We start from the raw sequence: 20243 nt of genomic DNA, 5'->3' as shown, positions 1-20243 counted from the left end.
GAAAACGCAGCACTGGGCCTCGGTAGTGGTCGACATGGCGGAGACCACGAACCCCAGGGACCAGGAATAAATCGAGGTTTCTGGGAGAGCGTAAAATGGAAGCGTTTCACTTCACAGGAACGATCGAGTGACAGCCACCTGTTGCCATAGGAATCGCCACTTTAGTCCATTCAACTCCTCGAAGCTTTCAAAGAGGTGTTCTGAACCAGTGCCGCCAAGGTCACTATGAAGCATCATTGCACTGAAAACATTCCCCCCTAATATAAGCGTCTTCGGCACTGTTCATGCAATCTACTAATGAATGATGCACAACTCCACAGATATCTTGCAATGGTATAGTTCTTCTTCCTTATTTCAAGACAGGCACTTATTTTTTAAGGCCGCCAAGCACTGGCGCCGCAGGGAGTGGCGGTGCAAAGGTGTTGAATTGTTTCGCCGGTGTGTGGATAACAAAATCTCGGCCTTTAAGAAATGAAACTCTGTTGCGAGTCAATGCTTGTGTGTCTTGTGTGTTCCTTTCCTTTGACCTCGTCCTCTGTGCGCTTTTGTGTTAAGCAACAAATTTCTTTATAAAGCAACCCGTCACCGGAAATTCGAATCGGCAAACCACTAATTGAGAGGTCAAGGACAAAGTGCTAATTCCATGAATCAATATGGCGACTATACTGGAGGTTGGCGCTCATTGGCGCTTTTATCTCAGGATTCAGTGACTTTAAGAGCTAGTAACTGACGAATGGATACTAAGTGGAATACATTGAGAGTTTATTTTTGTACTGTTTGAGCACATGTGCTCGGTAGTTCAAGGCTTTGAGCTCGCATTTGTAGCCGACTATCTGTGGCTATGCAGTCAAAGCTACAGCCACTAAGTAAGCTTCAGAGTAACTGCGCTTTAGCCATCTTCGTGCAAAAAATCATGATTGCCAGTTATCTGAACCTATCTGAAATCACAGGAAACGTTTCTTCCGCCCTCCGGAAATGTTTGAACAGTTCGCTACAGAGCAAAACGATATTACCTGAACTCCTTACCACCGTGCTGAGGTTAGTCACATTTTTGAATTGTGACGATCGAAAGTTGCGCCAGCTCTGCTCTAAGCAGCAAGATGGCGGCATCCACTAGAAGATCGGGGAACGGAGGGCCGATACTCTAAGTGGAGCTCATGAAGTGGCTCAAGTCAAAGCTATGGGCCCATTAAAAGTGTGCACGCGCACTTTTCCCTTCTGAAATGCCACAGAAAATTGACCGTGGGTAAACTACGATCGAACGTAAAAAAAACACGGGCACACGCCAAAAGCCCACGATTTGCTCGTTAAACTTTGGCAAAGTGCACACCGCCGCGAGGTGACCCTAAACAGAATTCAATTTGTGTATGAGTGTTTTTAGTACAATTTTAATCGCAGAAACGAAAATCGGACATGAATTCCGCAACAACATTAATGTTATAAGATAGTAACTGAATTTTATTTTTATCTTTGAATAGTGATTTGTTTGGGTACTGCACTTATTATTGAAGTGCGATCGACATTTTCAATTTGATCACTTCGTAGCTTGTAAGCACGAGGCTGTCTCATGGCTTTGGCTTTCCGAGGCCAGTGTCGCTGCTCAGCTGTCCAATGCCCGGGTTTGGCTGCCCGGTGACCGTGGGGTGGCCGGGCCCGTCCAGGCTGTCTACATCTGCAGAGAAGGAGGAGGAGGAAGAGGAGGGGGAAGGCGGAGGAGGAGGAGAAGTTAAAAAATACAATTTCAAGGATAAATTTTATTAAATGCCTAGGAACGGTCCTGATGCTGAAACTTACACACACTACAAACTACGCATAAACTGAACACACCAATACAAAAACACAATGAAAGTATTACCAATACATACACACATACACTATTGCACACCGAGTAGAAAAAAACAGTACGAAGTGCACGGCATAAATATAAGGAAATAATTTTCTATCGCACCTTGACACTGAGCTGGTGTGCGCTAGCCCACCGAGTGGGCTGGCGCACACGAGCAGTTCGGAGCACGTAGAGCGAAAGCTCGCGCTGATCCTGGGTTCAGCCCCCACCCCTGTCCGTCTCGATCTTGATGAGCATCGTACCGGCGATCTGTCATGTATCACTACTGCGTGATGCACGTTAAAGACCCAAGGCTAGCGGTTGTACTGCACTGGCTAAATTTCTCCAGCTGGGAGGCTCGTCGCCTGCTGAGGCAGACCAAGTTCTGTATTAGCGGCGAGATGTTTTGGTGGCGCCCTCCTATGGTTCCCCCTTGTGACGTCATTACCTTGCAAACAACAAGTTCGATGGTGTTTGTAAATAGCATGGTGGAAGCTTGAAATCATTGAGCTCTTAAGCAACGCTGCCAACACCGTAAAAATTAAAGTTCTTTCATTCCTCTTATTTCCGTCGATGATAAATCCACTTTCCGACGTCATAATCAACGTTCGGCCAATCGTGGAAGGCCGACCACAGCGACGCTTTCGGTCGCGCACGGGGCTAATAAACATACACACAACCCAGTTTTTGTTTTTAGAGCGCTGTTTTTAGGCGCTTATTTCCGGGTTGAGCGGCGTCAGCGTCGGCGTAACCAAGTGTTGCATTATGGGACGTTTCTCATAATGACGTCGCACGTGATCACGAGGGTAAATCTTTCCCGCTAAATTTGTCGGGAAAATGTTTCGCTAAATTTGGCGGGAAACGTTTCCGCTAAATTTAGCGGGACGTTTCCCATAATGACGTCACACGTGATTTTTCACGTCACGTGTGACGTCACACGTGAAATTGACGTGTGACATCACACGTGATGTCACACCTAAAATTAGCTGGAAAATTTCCCCGTTAAATTTAGCCGGAAATTTTTCCCGTTAAAATTAGCGAAAAAATTTCCCATTAAATTTAGCGGAAAAAATTTCCCCGCTTTATTTAGCGGAAAAAATTCTCTCTAAATTTAGCGAAAAAATTTCCCCGCTAAATTTAGCGGGGAAACGTTTCCTAAATTCAGCAAGAAATCTAGCAAAACATTTTCGCTAAATGGGAAGAGAGCAGGAAAGGAGGGTAGAGAGGGGGAGGAGGGGAATACTCTCTCCTCCGTACCGTCCCCTCCTCTTCCTCAAGGGCTTTAGAACTTTTTTGTCCAATTTATCCCACCTAAGAAAACGTTAATCTTCTATCTATATCCGACGCAAAGAACTCTAAAATGTGCCTTTTCGCAAATTTCACGACCTACAGGGGGTGCACTGGCGCCTATCTAAATGGCTGTCCACTGAATGCTCGTCTTAGGACAGCAGTACGAGGTGGGGTCTGCGACGCGTAAGCAATTCTAGTTTTGCTCAATACGAGCAGTACTAGAGCCTTACTTAATTTTTTTACGTCAGGAAGGTGTAGGCGAGCACCGTGAAGCAGATCATCCAGGAGCTAGGGAGCACGATTCTCACACCGGTGTACCACCATCGCTGAAAGTTGCTCATTTTTGGACCGCATTATAATTCGCTGTTTAACAAAAACAACAACAAAAAAAATGTATGCGCGTACTTTGTTCAGACAAATTATATTGTATAGTGGTTTTTATTATCATGCCTTGTAGGTGCAGGGGCACGAAACCGAAAGTCTCTTCATGTTTCAAAATTGGCACAAGGTGCGTCGATGCACGAGGCACATGTAACGCGCAGCCCTTGGGGAAATATGGAGGCAGAGCGGAGCACTGCGCTAGAATTCAGACGCCATGTTCTTCCCAGAAGTGGCGCGCGGCACATGTCTCGAGCATTTCCACAACACTGAATGGCGCCACTTTTCCCAGGATTGAGGGGATTTAACCGAAAGCAGCCAAGCTACATTGTAGAAGCTTTTTGCCTGGTTATTTCAGCACAATAGTGCTGAAATAAACCAGCAGTGTTGGGCAAAGTACATTTAAAAGGAACTTTAAGTAAAGTACAAAGTAAATGAGAATTGATGTACTTTAAATAAAGTAGTAAGTACATTAGGTGCAATGTACTTGAAGTAAAGTACTATAAATATAATGTTCGGCGCTCCCCAAACTTAACGCCGCCACAAGATGGTTCGGTTTCTTAACTTTGAAAGCTATTCCTGAACCTAGCAATCAAACCAGTTGGTGAAGATTTGCGTCCCCGATGAAAACCCAACCAGGGGAAGTTATTCCACCAGCTGCAGCGATCAATTTATCTTTCGGTCGCATGCAATAGATCAATATTTGCGAAACTTAGTGGCGGCGTTAAGTTTGAGGGGCACTGTACTTTCAGAGTAAAGTACAAGTACTTTTAACACAACCTTTCCTGGTGCCCTTTTTTAACTGTTATGCATTGCCCCAGGCAGCGGCGTAGACTTTCCATTTTCCCGGGGGGGGGGGGGGGGGGGGGGGGCACGAGCCCTGATGCCCCCTCGTAGTCTACGCCTATGGCCCCTGGGGTAATTGGGAGATGCATTACTTACTCTCGGAAATGGCGGCGAATATTGGATAAAGTCAAGTGGCCACAGAGTTATTTTCAGAAATGGCGCCTAATTCAAAAGTCTCTCCGTCTTCTGAATTTGGCGCCGCTTGCACTGACTTGTTGCACCCAAGAGGGTTAAAGGGATGGTGAACCGAAATTTGAATTTCAAAAAAACAATGCTGGAGATGTAGGCGGGACGCTACAATACGCTCCGGGCGCTGGTGTTTTGAAAAAACCCGTGGCGCCATCTGTCCGACGAAATAAAAACTATTGGTATGTTACCGCCCTTCCCGACTGCTTTCGCGTTAGGCTTGCCAGGCGTAAAGTGGAGGCGTACCCGGCTGCTTTCGTTATGTCGTCCGCAACAACGCAGTCGAAAAAGCACACTTCTGTTTATTGCTGTGTTTACGATTGCCACAACAGCTACGGAAACACAGCTGGGAAGCTCCCAGTGGTAGAGTTTTACCGCTTTCCAGCAAAGCCGTACGAGGCAGAGCGTCGACGGAAATGGGTTGCAGCGGTGCGGCGCGCAACGTAAAGAAACCTTTTTTTTTTTTTTTTTTGTTGCTTCTCGGTTTTTGTTTGCTCTCCATGATACAGAATTGTTTCTCGCTGGCACAGTTAGACACTGCATTTTTGTGTACAGCGGAGACGCAGACCCCTGGGAACCCGCGAATGGGCAGGCCAGGATTTGCAGCTGCCACTTCCTAGGAAACAAAAAAAGCTCCATCGCTCAGCACCCCGCTTACGTCCCCACGATCTTCCCTTCGTCGTACAAGGCGAGATGCAATGTGACGACAGAGACACAACTGCAAAGATATGCAATGTGACGACAGAGACACACTGCTCCATGTTTGCACCACCCACGCACGCCAGCCTTGCAGGTGCAGCTCGCGCCCACGATGAGTCTCGGGTGCGCTGAAAGCTGCCGTAGCAAAAAAAAAAAAAAATGTGTGTTATGCACGGTTGAACCGAGAAATCAGAACAACAACAAATGAGGAGTGGAGGGGGGGGGGGGGGGGGGGTACGCGAAACCGAACCGGGTGGCACGCTCACCTGAAGCCGGACGTTGTAAACAGCAGACTTCATCTCCGCGAGGCATTTCCCTACAACTTCGCTGGGAGCTGTGGAATGAAGGACTTCTTCTTTCACGCCAAACACGTGACGGCCCGCATAAAGTTGCTCCCCTAACTTCAGTGACTTTTCTTTGAAATATTCTGCGATCTCGTCAATCCTTCTGAAGCCGCAAAAGAGCACCGTCGGATCGCACGTGCGAGCCGCCATTTTCAGATGGGAACCTACCAATCGTTCTTAGGTCGACCACGGGCGGCGCTGGGGAGCGCAAGCGACGGTGGCGCCGGAGTGGCCGCCCGGAGGGTATCCCCTACAACACTACTAGTACGGCGATATCTCAAATGGACGGCCGTATTTTCGGAAAAAGAAGTCGAGATTGAACCAGGCCGACAAGCGCGTGATTGTCAAGATACCTAGTTTCCTCCTCTCTTCGCTTCGCTCTCTCAAGGCCGCGAGGCGGAGAAGACGCGAGGCCGTTCCCCCTCCTTGTCGGAGAAACAGGACGTCAACATTCCTGCCAAATGCGCCCAACTGTGGAGGAGCAGTTAGGTTGTATTCTTGAAATTATCACCAGGATTGAAAAGAGCCAGATCGATGTGCTTGCCGAGCTTGGGCGGGTTCAGAGCGCTCAAAGGTCCACCGACGAAAATGTGAGTGCACTTTCCGATAGAGTTACAGCTCTCGAGGCCCAGTTTGCCGCAGCGAAGGCCTCTCCCATCCGCGACGTTCTTGACCATGAGGCCTCAGGCGGTATTGTGTAGGAACTTTACAAGGTAAATTCGCGATGCGACGACACAGAGAAGAGACTGACAGTTTTTGCGGACTCTAACCAAAGTTTTATTTAAAAACATATGAACCCGACGTTTCGGGACCCGCTCGGTCCCTTGGTCACGGGTGACTGTAGGTGGGGGCGCGGTGGGGAAGGTTGCCCAGGTGGTTGGCCTTGCTGAGGCTTAACCCAGAGGGCGCGGGGGAGGGGGCGCGGTGTGAAAGGTTGCCCGGGCGTTTGACCTTGCTAAGGTTTACCCCAGAGGGCGCGAAGTCCAGACACGTACGCGCTCGGGAGAGTGCCCTTGGACCGGTTCACGTTCTTACTCGTTGTTTGGATAAACCAGGACTCTAGATGAAGGCGTTTCCTCCAATGTCCCTCGGTGGCCACGATCTGAGTCTCGTCGAGGGAGAAAGAGTGCCCCGTTTTTTGCTCGTGCTCTGCCAGGGCGCTGGCCTCAATATCTTTCTTTCTCACGTCGTATTTGTGTCGTCGAATACGATCCGGGAAGTTTTTCGTTTCCCCCACATAAGCGACCGGGCAATCCGCGCACGGCACGCGGTACACGAGGCCTTGAGCCCTTTCCCTTCCTGGTCTGTCTTTGGGGAGAGGAAGCCGCCGACGGATGGTAGACACGGGCTTGTGGGAGACGGCGATGCCGTGTTTCCGAAGGACGCGTCCGACGGTCTCACTCACATTTTTCACATAAGGGAGACAGATCCGATTAGACGGTCTCGAGGTCGGAGTCACAGGGGGGCGGCGTAGGCGTTTGTAGATGTCGTTAATGAACCGCTTTGGGTAACCATTGTTAACTAGATCAGCTTTGATATTCTTAACTTCTTCTCGTAGGGCCTCCTCCGTAGAACACACGGACAGCGCCCGTCGGAAAAGGGCCCTGACCACTGAGGCCTTGTGCGATGTGGGGTGATACGACTCGAAGTCCAGGTACCTACCGGTGTGCGTAGGTTTTCGGTATACCGCGAAGCTGAGCGCGTCAGAAGCTCTCCTGACGCTCACATCCAGAAACGGGAGCACGCCGTCCGTCTCTCGCTCCACCGTGAACTGAATCGACGGTTCAACGGAGTTCAAACACTGGCACAGGCGCTCAACCTCACTGGCTTCGACGATGCAGAAACAATCATCCACATACCGGAGGAAGGTCTTGGGCTTTGGATTAAAGCAAGAAAGAGCTTTTTGTTCGATGTACTCCATCGTGAGGTTGGCCATGGTAACGGAGATCGCAGCTCCCATGGCAGTTCCACTCGTTTGCTTGTAGAAGCGTCCATTGAACGAGAAGTATGTGCTCGAGAGACACAGCTCCAGAAGGCGGCAGATTTCGTCCACGGACAGACAGGTTCGTTCTGCTAACCCGGAATCGGCGGAAAGGGCCGTCCTGGCCACAGAAAGTGCCAGGGGCACCGGCACACTCGTGAAGAGTTACACGACGTCAAAGGAAACCAGAGATTCGTCGGCGTTCACCTTTAGTCCTTTGACGAGATCGATGAAGTGACTCGAATCTCGCAGGTATGTGTCCGTGGTGCCAGTAAGGGGGGAGATGAGCTGGTGCAGGTACGCCGAAACTGCACGTAGTGGGGAAGTAGTGAAGTCCACAATGGGGCGGAGGGGGACCTCGGGCTTGTGGATTTTTGGTAGACCGTACAAAGCGGGAGCGGACCCGTTGCGACAAATTAACCTGAGATAAAGGCTGCGTGAATCCGGGTGCTCTTTGAAAATGATAGACAGGGCCCTGTTTATGGTATTCTGGATCTTGCCGGTGGGGTATTTTTGTAGGGGCGCGTACGCCGACGTGGAGAGCATATCCGTCACCTTGCGGATGTAGGAGCTCTTGTCCAGGACCACCGTTGCGTTGCCTTTGTCTGCGGGCAGAACCACGATGGCGTCGTCTTCCTTCAGGCTACGCAGGGCGCGGTGTTCGGCGGATGAAATGTTATTCTGGCGACGGCGCACCTGTGCGATAGCCCCGATAGCCTTGAGCCGAACCTCTTCTTGCAGAGATGGGTCCAGTTTACGAATGCCGTCTTCAATGGCGGCCGCCATAGCGGGAATTGGAGGCTTACTTGGGATGTTGAACCCGTGTCCTTTTGCCAGCACGGATGTTTCTGTCGGCGAGAGCACCCTTGAAGACAAGTTCCTCACGAAGTTGCTGTTACTCCGGCAGACGCTAGGTGACGATTTCTGCCGGAGAGCCGCGATCTTCTTCTGATGTTCGTAAGTTCTTTCCTGCGTAGCGGTGATAGCCGTGGACCGGGCGAAATCATCAAGGGCGTGGAAGGCCTCCGGTATCTTGAATTCCAGCTGTCTTCGCAAGAAGAAAAGGTCGAGTTCCCTTCTTTTGACGTTCTCTCGGCACTCATGGATGCGGGCGTCGAGAAGACGGCGTTCCGCTTGATCAATGACCCTGTGCCCCTCGGATGAGCTCACCAGGCGCTTCAGCCGCAGGCTCTTGGGAATCAGGTTGAGCTCCTGCGGAAGTCAAATCTGCGGTTTTTGGCATTCCGGACTCGCAGACTGAAACATGGACCCAGTCGGAGGAGAAGGTAATCCGGCTTTGTGCACAAAACCTAGGCGTCCCGAGATAAGCCCCGAAAACCTTGAACGCTCCCACCGGCTGGGAAAGTTCTCGGTTAACAAAAACCGACCGATTATCGTGAGATTCTTGCGCTTCAAGGACAAGCAGAACGTTTTGTTCTCTGGGGGAAAACTAAAAGAAACTCAGTACGCGGTGCGTGAGGACCTCTCGCTTTCAGTGCAACAAGGCTCGCACTAAACTATTTCATTATGGCAAATCACTGAACTCCCTTTTCACAATTCGCTTTGACAAACTGTGCGTCAATGACAGGTGTTTCCAGTATGACTCTACGACCGACTCCGTCACAGAGATTCCTAGATAGCACCAGGGACCTCTCTCTGATCGGTCACCGCCGCCCGTTACTACGCGACGTATAAAGACTTCGAATCATACAGTCACATTCACTAATATCCGTAGCCTCGATCCTTCCCAAACGTGAGGAGCTCAGTGGCTTTATTCAAGATAATAATTCTGACATTGTCATTGTTACAGAAACGTGGTTAGAGCCTGAGAAAAGTGACAGCGAAATTCCCCCCCCCCCCCCCCTAACTTAACGTTTAATATTTACCGTTGTGATCGGTCCGCACAGAGAGGAGGTGGTGTGCTAATAGCGGTAAAAAAATGCATTTCTTCCTTTCATATTACTACCAGCTCCAATATCGAGGCTACTTTTGTTTGTGTTACATCGTCCTGCACAAAAACTGTTATCGGTGTCTGCTACCGACCTCCGAATTATAGCGGCATGTTTTGCCACCAGCTTCATTCTCTGCTGCTGGAAATCGATGAGCGGTACCCAAGATCAAATGTCTTAGTCTTTGGCGACTTTAACTTCCCTAACATAGATTGGTTTAGTCTAACAACTAGTGGGTCCAGTGAAGCCAGGGATTTTCTCGATCTATGCTTAAACCATAATCTCACCCAAGTCGTCGACAAACCGACACGTGAAGACAACATCCTTGATCTTATTCTAAAGACGTCCCCAGACCTGGTGACATCCATTAGCCAAAGGAAAGGTTTTAGCGACCACAATCTGCTGACCGTGGAGTTATCCTCACCCATCCATTATAGAAACCCATCCTCAAAAATGATCAAGGACTACTCCAAAGCCAATTTCGACGCAATGAACAGCAATCTTTCTGCATATCTGCCTTTGTATACCGCCAGTTTTTACTCTAGGACCGTAGAACAGAACTGGTTACTTTTTAAGAACAAGTTAAATAATCTCGTTGACCTGTTTGTACCCCCTGTACATATCCGGAGCGATGATTGCAACCCATGGTATAACAAAGCATTAAGGTCCCTCAACAATAAAAAAAAAAAAGCGATTGTTTAGAAGAGCAAGGTATCTAGACTGCGACGCTGCCTGGGATGCATACTTTTTGTGCCTTAAGACCTACACTCGGAACCTTCGTGTGGCTAAACATAAGTTCTTTTTTGAGGATCTTTTTGGTATCTTGCGTAAAAACCCTAAAAATTCTGGAAGATAATATCCCCTAACTCTCGCTCCTCCTCTATCCAGCTAACCGACGAGGACGGGTCCCCAATATCTGAAGCGGACTATGCCACAGTATTAAACGGCTATTTTTTGTCTGTGTTTACATTAGAAGACGCCGATGTCCCTATATTGCCAGCACTACCGTACGAGTCAATGGAACCTATTGACATCTCATGCGCTGGAATAGCGAAACTCCTTGACAACTTGAAATTGACATCCTCTGGAGGACCTGACGACATCACCCCCAAAATTCTTCACTACACCAAAGCAATATCCAGCGAATTTCTCTTCTTAATATTCTCGCAGTCCTTATCGCAGGGATGCCTACCATCGGACTGGAAACTGGGTAAGGTCGTTCCGGTCTTTAAAAATAGGGATCGTTCTTCGGCTTCGAATTACCGCCCTATATCTCTAACCTGCGTAGCCTCAAAACTCCTAGAGCATATTATCTACTCAAACGTTGTATCTCATCTTGAGAGTAATAACTTCTTTTACAGCAAGCAACACGGTTTTCGTAAGGGACTGTCTTGTGAGACGCAACTCGTAGAATTCACCCACGAAATATACACTAATTTTGAATCCAACCAGCAAACTGATGCCCTATTTTTGGACTGTTCAAAGGCTTTCGACCGCGTTGCTCACTGTCGCCTGCTTGCCAAACTTTCATGCCTCGGAATCGACCCTCTCATTCTCTCCTGGATCCAGGATTTCCTCTCCTGTCGCACTCAATTCACCACAATTAATAGTTCCTCATCCACCCGCGCTGAGGTTACTTCGGGAGTTCCCCAGGGCTCGGTTCTTGGTCCCCTACTTTTTCTGATCTTTATTAATGACACTAAGCTACTTATCGTCTGCGATGAGCAACAGTTTTAACTGTGCGATACAAAGCTGAGGAGCGCCTCCGTCAGCACGCGCTTAGGGCGAGGTCAGCGCTATGCTTGTAGCGCTCCGCTGCATGCGTGAACAGGCCTTTAGTCGACAAGTGGCTTCGGCTGCTTGTCGACTAAGGGCTAATGTTTCAGATTTCTAGATCAAGTGGAACCACGCTGCCGAAGTTACAGACGACGACCTTCGAAGGGTCACTGACCAGTTGGCGATTATTTTAGAACCAGTTTTCGGTGACATTACATAACGACCAAAGTCTTACTAACGTTAAGAGATGCACTATCTTCGGTCTTTGCTCGCAGGACACGTGGCATTTCCGACACCAGGAGTTACAACCCCCCGGCAACAGTTACTAAGAGGCGATAGATGTTATGAAGCGTCGATTTGGTGACACGTATGGCATAACCTTAGAACACATAACAAGTTGAGAACAGTGGAGAAAGTCACTTCATTAAACAATGTAAGAGGACTCAAAAGATTACGTTATTATATGCAGAGAGACATCACGGGATTAGAAAGCATAGACGCCAGTCCATCATCGTATGCTTCAATGATGTGTGAAATATAATCAAAACACTGCCGCAAGCCTCTTACCTTGGAACACCATCGGGGAAGAAGTTGCGGTGAACTAACTGGACAAATTATAGAACAGAAATCCTGAGTATCCTCTCGATCGAAGCTGAAAGTTGCGAGAGAAGCGTCTGGACTACCAACATATCGACCGGCGCAAACCATTCGACGAGAACGTTTCAGCCAAACAACGTACGATCTGCCTCAACGCTGCGAAACAAACCTGATCAGTGCTTCTTGTAACTCTAGAAAACACAGCACAGAAGAGTGCCAAGCGGATATCACATTATCGAAAAAAACTAACGATTACAGACTGACCAGCGATGTTTTCAGTGCACTATGAAAGGTCACCGTGAAAGAGGCTGCTGTCGAAGAGTGGATTGTGCCTGCTGTAATAGAAGACATGCTACCGTGATGTGCGACTCAAACATGAATCGAAGAAACAACGGAGGCAACAAATACGAGGAGAACGCTTTGTATGCAGGACCAAAAAACCTGCGCTAAGTCCAGGAACCACGGATCTTGCTCTAAACTTTCAGATCTTGGATTGTAGGACAGAGCACCTTCTTCTATATACGAGCAGTTATGGACTCCGGCAGCCAACGTTAATTTGTCACAGATATGTCCAGACAATGTAAGCTGAATGTTCTGGGGCACATTGACATAAATATTAACAGTTTTTCGGCTGTGAAGCTATGCGAACAAAGAAAAGGGGGGGGGGGGGGGGGGTAAGAAGTTTAAAAGCCAGTTTCATCGAATATAGATTTGAAGCGAATAAAGTGCCCCACATCTGTAAACACATGGCAGAAATTCCCTGTAGACATGCCTTCGTGAAAAAAAAAAAAACAAAAAAAAAAAACAACAACGACAAGGAAAAGGTAACTCCTGGAGGAGATGAACAGCTTGCAACGAGAATTAAACCCCGGGCATCATCTTATTGCTCGGAGTTGATAAACTGTGGAAGGTCATGTAGAGTCAAGTCGTCCAAGGTAAATATCAAGTATCACTTGCAGTCAACACTCGTGTGGGAGGGATATTTCAAGGATCGATTGAGCATATTGTTTCTTGATAAAAAGGATCAACATCATGGTGTGTGTCCTGTGTAGCGACGTGAGCATGGAAATGAATCAAATCCAGGTCTTTTGGGGGGGATTTAGAGCATATTAAAACCCACGACTCAGAGAACGAAGATATGAACACACGTATGTAGAAAAAGTTTCAAGAAAGTACCAGGATATAGGGCATAAGATACAAAGTTGGTCTTCTTTAGATAGATCTGTAAGGACACATTCACAGAAATCGAGATTAAGCGAACCTGAGATTTTGTGGACTATTAAAAAAAACTGCCTAGAGATCAGGATTTATTTTAAAGATACGTCAGTGTTATTTGACAATGCCTAAGAGATGAACACGCAGAAGTAGGGCGAAGAAACAAGAGTAAAGAGGAAGCACACCGTCTTTATTACCTGCCACATTACGTAGTAACGCGAGAACCCTGTCTCGCAACTAAAGTGCGCATTGTTTTCGACGCTTCCTCTCACCGGAAAGATCAAGACGGCTTCAATGCACACATGAAGACTGGACCAAACTTGGCAGACAAGATTGTGCGAGTCTTGCACCGATTCAGAGCAAACGATGTAGCAATTATAGTTGAAATAAAAACGAGCCTTTTTGCAAATATCAGTTAGACAGCAAGACCACGATGCACTACAATTTTGATGGTCTCACGAAACTTCACATCCCACGGGCCCACTGCCGCCCATCGAGGTGTGGAAAATGACGAGGGTGCCATTTGGAGCCACTTCAAGCCCCTTCCCACTCACAGCCATTCTATCTCAGGACTTCCACAAAACACCAAGACACAGCGGCCTCTCTAGAGAAGTCATTTTACGTAGACGACCCGCTTAGGGGAGCGTCGACTATCGGAGAGGCTATACAGTTATATATCGAAGCATGTTCCATCATGCAGTAAGCGGTGATGAAACTGAAGAAATGGACATCTAACTGAAAGGCACTACAAAGCGTCTTTGATCGAAATGGTGAAGAACAAACAAATAAACGACATGCACGCAGGTTTACGGAATAATCTGAGACAGCACGGAAGTCGTTTTTAAATTTTCGCTATATTCGATATTGAAGATTATGAAATTCAAAGTGAACTCTAAGCGCTATCCTCTGCAGGCATCAACCCTGATTTTGATTGTATAGGCCTACTCCCGCCTTTTATGATTCGAGTCAAGATATTATTCCAGGCAATGTAGAAAGAAAAAAATAGGCTAGGACGAGACCCTAACCACGAAGGTGGTTAGCGACAAGAACCTCAACTACCAGATTCATGTATTTCCTGATGCGAGGCCACAGGCTTATGGTGCAGCCACACATGTCCGCGCGTGTACGTCGGACGCTACCGAAAAAGTAGAGACGCACCTTCTACTATAGCAAAAACCGACAAGACGACTAACTCTACCTCGCTTATAGTTGATGGGTGCTCATGTCGGCAGCCGACTACTGCAGTATGTCATCAAAATATTCGAAGACAAGGACCTACTATTTGTGGTAACATTGTACGATTACATTGATGTGAATTCGAGGATCAGCCATTAGATGGAACGCGCTCGTCGCCAACGGAATCGTAGAAATGGAAAACAATGCTGACGAGTCACGGTGGAACTTCTGTCCTGGAAAAAAGAATTCAACCGACCTACTTGCCAGAGGCATTTCAGTTGCAGATCTTTAGGAGAATCATCCGTGGTGGAAACGTCCTGACTGGCTCACAAAAAAGCCATTCAAATTGTCCACATAAGAAGGAGGAACGTGATGCTAAGAAATATTCTGAACTTGAACAAAATATGAGTACACTTTTAATATCAACCTTTGCACCTACAGTATAACCTGTTCTAAACTTGACACGTTACAGTAAACTCTGCAATCTTAGGGGTTACACCATAGACCTTTCGTTTCGCGAATAGCTGCAAAAGAGACCACCGTGTCCTATCCAGCACTTCGTTATTAGCTGAAGTTCTTTCTTCAAGCGGAACGTTATTGGATGAAAATCGTGCAAGAGAGGTTTTTGGGTGATATTCAGGCAATGCATAAAATCGTGCTGTCAATAAGGGATCCAAATTGACGAATCTTGGAACGTACCTGGATGAAGCTGGAATATTGCGAGTTGGAATTCAGTTGCCAGACCTCAATTCAAGCGATGCCATTACGTATACAATTATTTTGCCCAAACGACTACAGAATTACAAGGTAGTTGTGCTCACTGTGCATCAACGACTACTTCACGCTGGAGTTGATTCTGGATTATACGAGGACCACAACCGGTAAAGAAGGACTGCATAGTTTCCCCACGTTCAAAATGTTTAGATTGAAATCGACTTTCACACTCTCAGCTCCATTGCCGAAGAATCGCATCGAGCAAGTCAGTCTCTGCGAGGTAACTGGAATAGATTTTGCAGGCTCATCGTACACAAAAGGCGAGAAGACAAAAAAGTTTACATAACTGTTGTGAATTAACCCGAGTAAATCGGGCGTAGGAAAAGAAAGACCAGCATCGTTCCAAGCGTCCGACGAACAAATCTGAAAATACGTCAACATGAGGAGAGGGATGATGAAAAAATGTATCATTCTTAGTAATGGTGACAATGGACGATTTGCAATTTTCCCAAGCGCCCCGGCCCGCGCGCAAGGAATTGTGGGAGAAACTATCCCTCGCGTGGCCGCTCTGCCTTGAGATCGCATTGCCTTGTCTCCTCTTAATCCTCTGTTTCTTCTTATTCTATTACCTATTTTTATCTATTCCAGTGTATTCTTTATTGCTTCTAAGTGTTTCTATTCTCTTCGGCGCGCGATATTTCTTGTATATATATATATAGTATTTGTGTCTTTATTTTGCCTTTTTCGACGGGAGTGCCAACGGACAACACGCCGCTTCGCGCGTCGTACCTCGGGTGAGTACTACCGTTGCTACCGATTCCTATCGCGCTGTTAGCTGTTCATTTTAGTTCATTTGACCCGCTTGCAGTCAAGAGGAGCCGTTTATGAAAACCCGCACACATGTCATAGGGGTCAGCGGAGTTGCGAATCAACAATCGCGACGCGAGAGCCGAGTGCACTGTGATTTGGCCGCGCGCGCTGGCTCCGTTGACTCGCACTGCAGCGCATGCCTTTGAGTTCCGCTTACTTGACCAAGATTGCACTAAGAAGCAATAAAAAGTGCACTGGAATAGATAAAAATAGGTAATCGAATCGAAAAAAACAGAGGATTAAGAGGAGACAAGCGACAAGGTAGTGCGATTTCAAGGCAGAGCGGCCAGGCGAGGGACAGTCTCTCCCACAATTCCTCGCGCGCGGGCCGGGGCGCTCGGGGGATTTTGCAAAAGGTCTATTGCGCTAGAGTAGATGGGTAAAATATATATGAACATCTAAAAACACAACCCGGCAAATGAAAGTTCAATAATGACGACAAATCACTACTAGACGACCGCAAACCACTTAGTGCAAGAAAAAAAAAAAAGAAACATCACGAGTAATTTTTATTTTCGTCAAGTTGCGTGAAGAAAGTTCTTTAAGAATGTTTTCATAGTTAAAAAGAAAAAAAAAAACAAATATCGAAATATTTGTTCTAAACAATGCGTATAAAGTGTCTCTGAACTTTTTCGATTCGCTGGGCCTAATATATGAGCATTAGTTTTTAATGGTATTTCACTAGTACCATATAGTAGTAAGCAACACCATAAAAAAATGAGGAAAATAATATTTTTTTTAGAGGTAATTAAGTTGCTATCATCGTAAAATTCATGGTACCTGTTGATGGCACTTTTCTACACAATTAGAGCGTACAGTACTAAATAATGTTTTCTGAATTTTGAAGGAAATTAATCACTTGAGAAATTTTACCAATGCAAAACAAAACGTACGCAAAGAATGCTCAACGTTGGATTTGATCCGGTTACCGAAGTATGTGTCGAAAATAAGAAAAAAAAAGAGGATTACATACTATACTTGTAAAGACACTAATGAAAGTAATGCCTGTTTTTAAGGCAAAGTTAAATTTCTTTTACTGTGGAATATAATCCACCAGCCTAGCCAATATTTCTCGATTTTTTATTGCATATGAATATCTCTGTTAACCAGTGCAAAAACGACCACTTAGTATTGGTGGTTTTACCGCATCGTTTCAGCATTATTTCTTGGTGTCGGAAGAACAGTACCAAGATTAACATAGTGTAGGGGTAACAGCGCCTAACAACGAAAACTAATGGTATATTCGGCTGGTCGTTTTTAAGCGCCCCAACACTCTGAATTGGATCTGGGAGATACGGGACCGCCTCCAAATCCGAGCTAGAGGAACAGCGTGCCAGCCGAATGCTCGGCCACTTTTCTAAACGGCCCGAGCGCTGACACGGAACCGGATACCGAGGACAATTTCCGCGACCGCACCACTGCCATGGCGCAAGCTACCGCCCGATACGAAGGGTTTAGCCAATACCATTTATCCATGCAGCGGCACCGCCGCATGACCGCTTGCCCGCACAAAAAAATGGCAGCCTTCAATGCGGACAATAGCTCTCGCTGCGGTCCAGTCCCCCGTCGAGCACCTCCTGAACTCACTGCACAGCACAGCGGGATCTGTGCGGAATCCAAAGGCGGTGGCGCCTCTCGGCCGTGCATCTTTCTCTTTCAATTCAACGGCGGAAGTGGCTGGAATCACGTGACCGGTCCTCTGGCACGCGCTCCCACCGCTGCCACTTCGAAGTCAGAGTGCCCCACAGCGCTACGAGTCAGAAGACGGCGCGATCCAAAAATCTGAGAGCGCCATGAAAGAACCAGGCGATTATACTTAGAGCGCCCGACTTTGACTGCTGAATGGGCACCGACTTTTCAGAGTACTCCAAGAAGCTGGAAATGGACCAGCCGAATATACCATCAGAGAAGGAACACACATCACAGGACGGGCGTCAACTCGCAACTAAATGTTTAATAGTGAAAACAGGAACCAGGAAAACATAAAAGGCACACTCAACCACGCATGCGCCACCCAGACTGTCTTGTCACAAAAAGGCTTCATCAATCAGCGCATAACAACCCCCCCCCCCCCCCCCTCCTCCATTCATAGTCAAAAAAGCTTTTCTTTTCCCGATAGCGCCACCGATGGGTTGCTGACACAATGCACTCCGTAATTAACAATCTAGAAGGCCTCTGTCACCAAGATGCTGACACAATCAGGCGGACCTCATTGCAGTCGGTGTCTTCTCCGATCGCGTCCATCTTTGGGGCTGCCGTCAGTGCAACGACATGACCCCGCTCCTATGAACGCTTAAACTTTATATTATCGCAAATATTAAAACGTGTCTTACCGAAGTAGGCGTCTTTTTTTATGCCGGGCGCACCCTTCAGCGTGCGTGGGTCTTGCGTCGTAACTGCCGTGGAGAGAAGCAAATAGTAAAATCAGCGTCTAGGTCATGGTAGTTCCCTACACTCAGTAGGTGTGACTGGACTACCATAGCGCAGCTGCACATCTTACTTCAGGCTAATGCAAAGGTGGTCACCAGCCTTGTTTTAGCCTGACAAAACAGCCACATTTATAGCTGCGCACGATACCAGCAGGCTTGAACAAATATGAATGACAAAATGCACAACGCCAGATAACCGCTTCGTATATAGTGTCAAAAACTAAAAATAACTCGGAATCTTAGTTTACAACCGCACATGCTAGAACTAAATGATACGTGCATATGGTTCACCACTTAAGAAGATGTATAAGTATACTAGGGCAGACTTTGATGCTATCAATATTGAGCTGTGTCTTTTTTTATGACTACACGAGTTTCTTTGCAGAGTGCTCAATTGGTGTTAATTAAAGTTTAATAAAAAAAATCATCATAATGGCACATTTACCCCTTTGCACTGTTCAGTCATCAAATTAATTGCCATGGTTTAGCGTGCCCCTAAAAAGGCTTTAATATAAAAAGGTTTTGCACCGCTAAGCTGCCCCGCAAAGAGTCGCCTAGCTGGGCAACCTACCATCTTGCTACCAGTGTATGCAACTAAAACATTAGAAGAGGCAAAACTTACTTTTTTTAATACTTCGTTAACATTTATGTTATGAAACAATTTCTGGCAATTTTAGACAATTATAATTTCTACCGCAGATTCCCGTGTAACGCTGAGGGACAATGACGAAGTTGATATGCCCAGCGAACTCTGTTCTTCTATTTTATGTAAAGTGTATTAGATCCCTTTCATGTCCTGTTATTATTCACTATTCAGTGCTTCTTCTATATGATTTTTGCCAAGATATTGTCACGGGTGGTGACCAAAAGAACAATAAATATACAGGAATAAATAAACGTTGAATGCGGCGAACTTGTGCCCGAAAAGAAGGGAACAGACGATAACAATAGAGCGTCGCAGGCGACGATGGCGGCGTAACAGCAGGATCGAACGCGGGGGCGAGACTGAATCTGCTCGCCTTGCGGAGTCCCTTATGTACCCTCGTGGGTTTCTGGATCATTCGGCGTAGAACATTCGGTGCGTAGAACATTCGGAACTCGATCAGACGAGAATGTTCTCGAGCTTACGAGAAGGCCAAGTTGAAATAATAAATAAAAAGCCAGTCCGCTGACTGGAATCGAACCTACACCTTCCGCGCGAAAGTCAAACGCGGTAACCACTCGTCTTTTTTTCTTTTTTTCGGTAACCACTCGGCCACGCACGCGCTTGCTCGCCGACGCGCGTGGCAATATCCTGTTGTTTTAGAATGCGAAGGTATTGCTAAGATAATCTAATACCTTAAACTGCCTTGCGCAGCAGCCACCGGTAACATTAATGGTAAGTTGTTTTGTTAAACACTAAGTTGTATTCGCATATTACACTATCCCAGCTGTTATGCCAATCGCTTGAACAAAAACTATTGCCAAGAGACTGGAAAGGGGAGAAGTGATTCCTCTTCACGAAAGTGGCGACCAGCATAAATTCCGGCCAATTTTCGTCCCATTTACTTAGCAAGCATTCCATGTGAAATTCTTGAACATGTAATTTATTCTCATCTTGTTAACTTTCTTGACTCCAACTTTTTTTTCTAAACCCAGCGTAACACGGTTTCCGGAAATTTTATACATGTGAACCTCAACCTCTAACATTTACGAATGTCCTTCACGTCGTTCTCAACCGGGGCTTTATAACTGACTGCATATTGCCGCGCGCGTAGGTGGCCGTGACCTAACGGTTCCTTACGTGCCCTAACATTCTAACCTTCTAAAAAGCTAACTTGTCCTAATATTCTATTGGCGAACCTTCTACGCCGATTGTTTCAGAAGCCCACGCGTGTACAAAAGGGGCTCCACGTGGCAAGCCGCATGCAGTCAGTCTCACCTTAGCGCTCGATCCTGCTGTTTCGCCGACATCGACGCCTGCGACGC

At 46.9% G+C, this 20243-nt stretch overlaps 1 protein-coding gene across 1 annotated transcript in view; it reads right to left on the bottom strand.

The window, feature by feature from the left end:
* Positions 1-1437: 1437 nt before the first annotated feature.
* LOC115327782 (peritrophin-1) overlaps positions 1438-20243 on the bottom strand; it is a 38149-nt gene continuing 19343 nt past the window's right edge. Inside the window, exons 3-4 of the mRNA XM_029988810.4 lie at positions 18180-18242; positions 1438-1672 (exon numbers count right to left, since the gene is read on the bottom strand). Coding sequence (XP_029844670.2) covers positions 1566-1672; positions 18180-18242 — 170 coding nt within the window. The 3' untranslated portion in view covers positions 1438-1565. The remainder of the gene's footprint in view (positions 1673-18179; positions 18243-20243) is intronic.

Source organism: Ixodes scapularis, unplaced genomic scaffold, assembly GCF_016920785.2.
Source record: "Ixodes scapularis isolate PalLabHiFi unplaced genomic scaffold, ASM1692078v2 PGA_scaffold1__304_contigs__length_218370807, whole genome shotgun sequence".
Classification (NCBI taxonomy): Eukaryota; Metazoa; Arthropoda; class Arachnida; order Ixodida; family Ixodidae; genus Ixodes; species Ixodes scapularis.
This window is presented reverse-complemented; position numbering and strand designations above follow the sequence as displayed.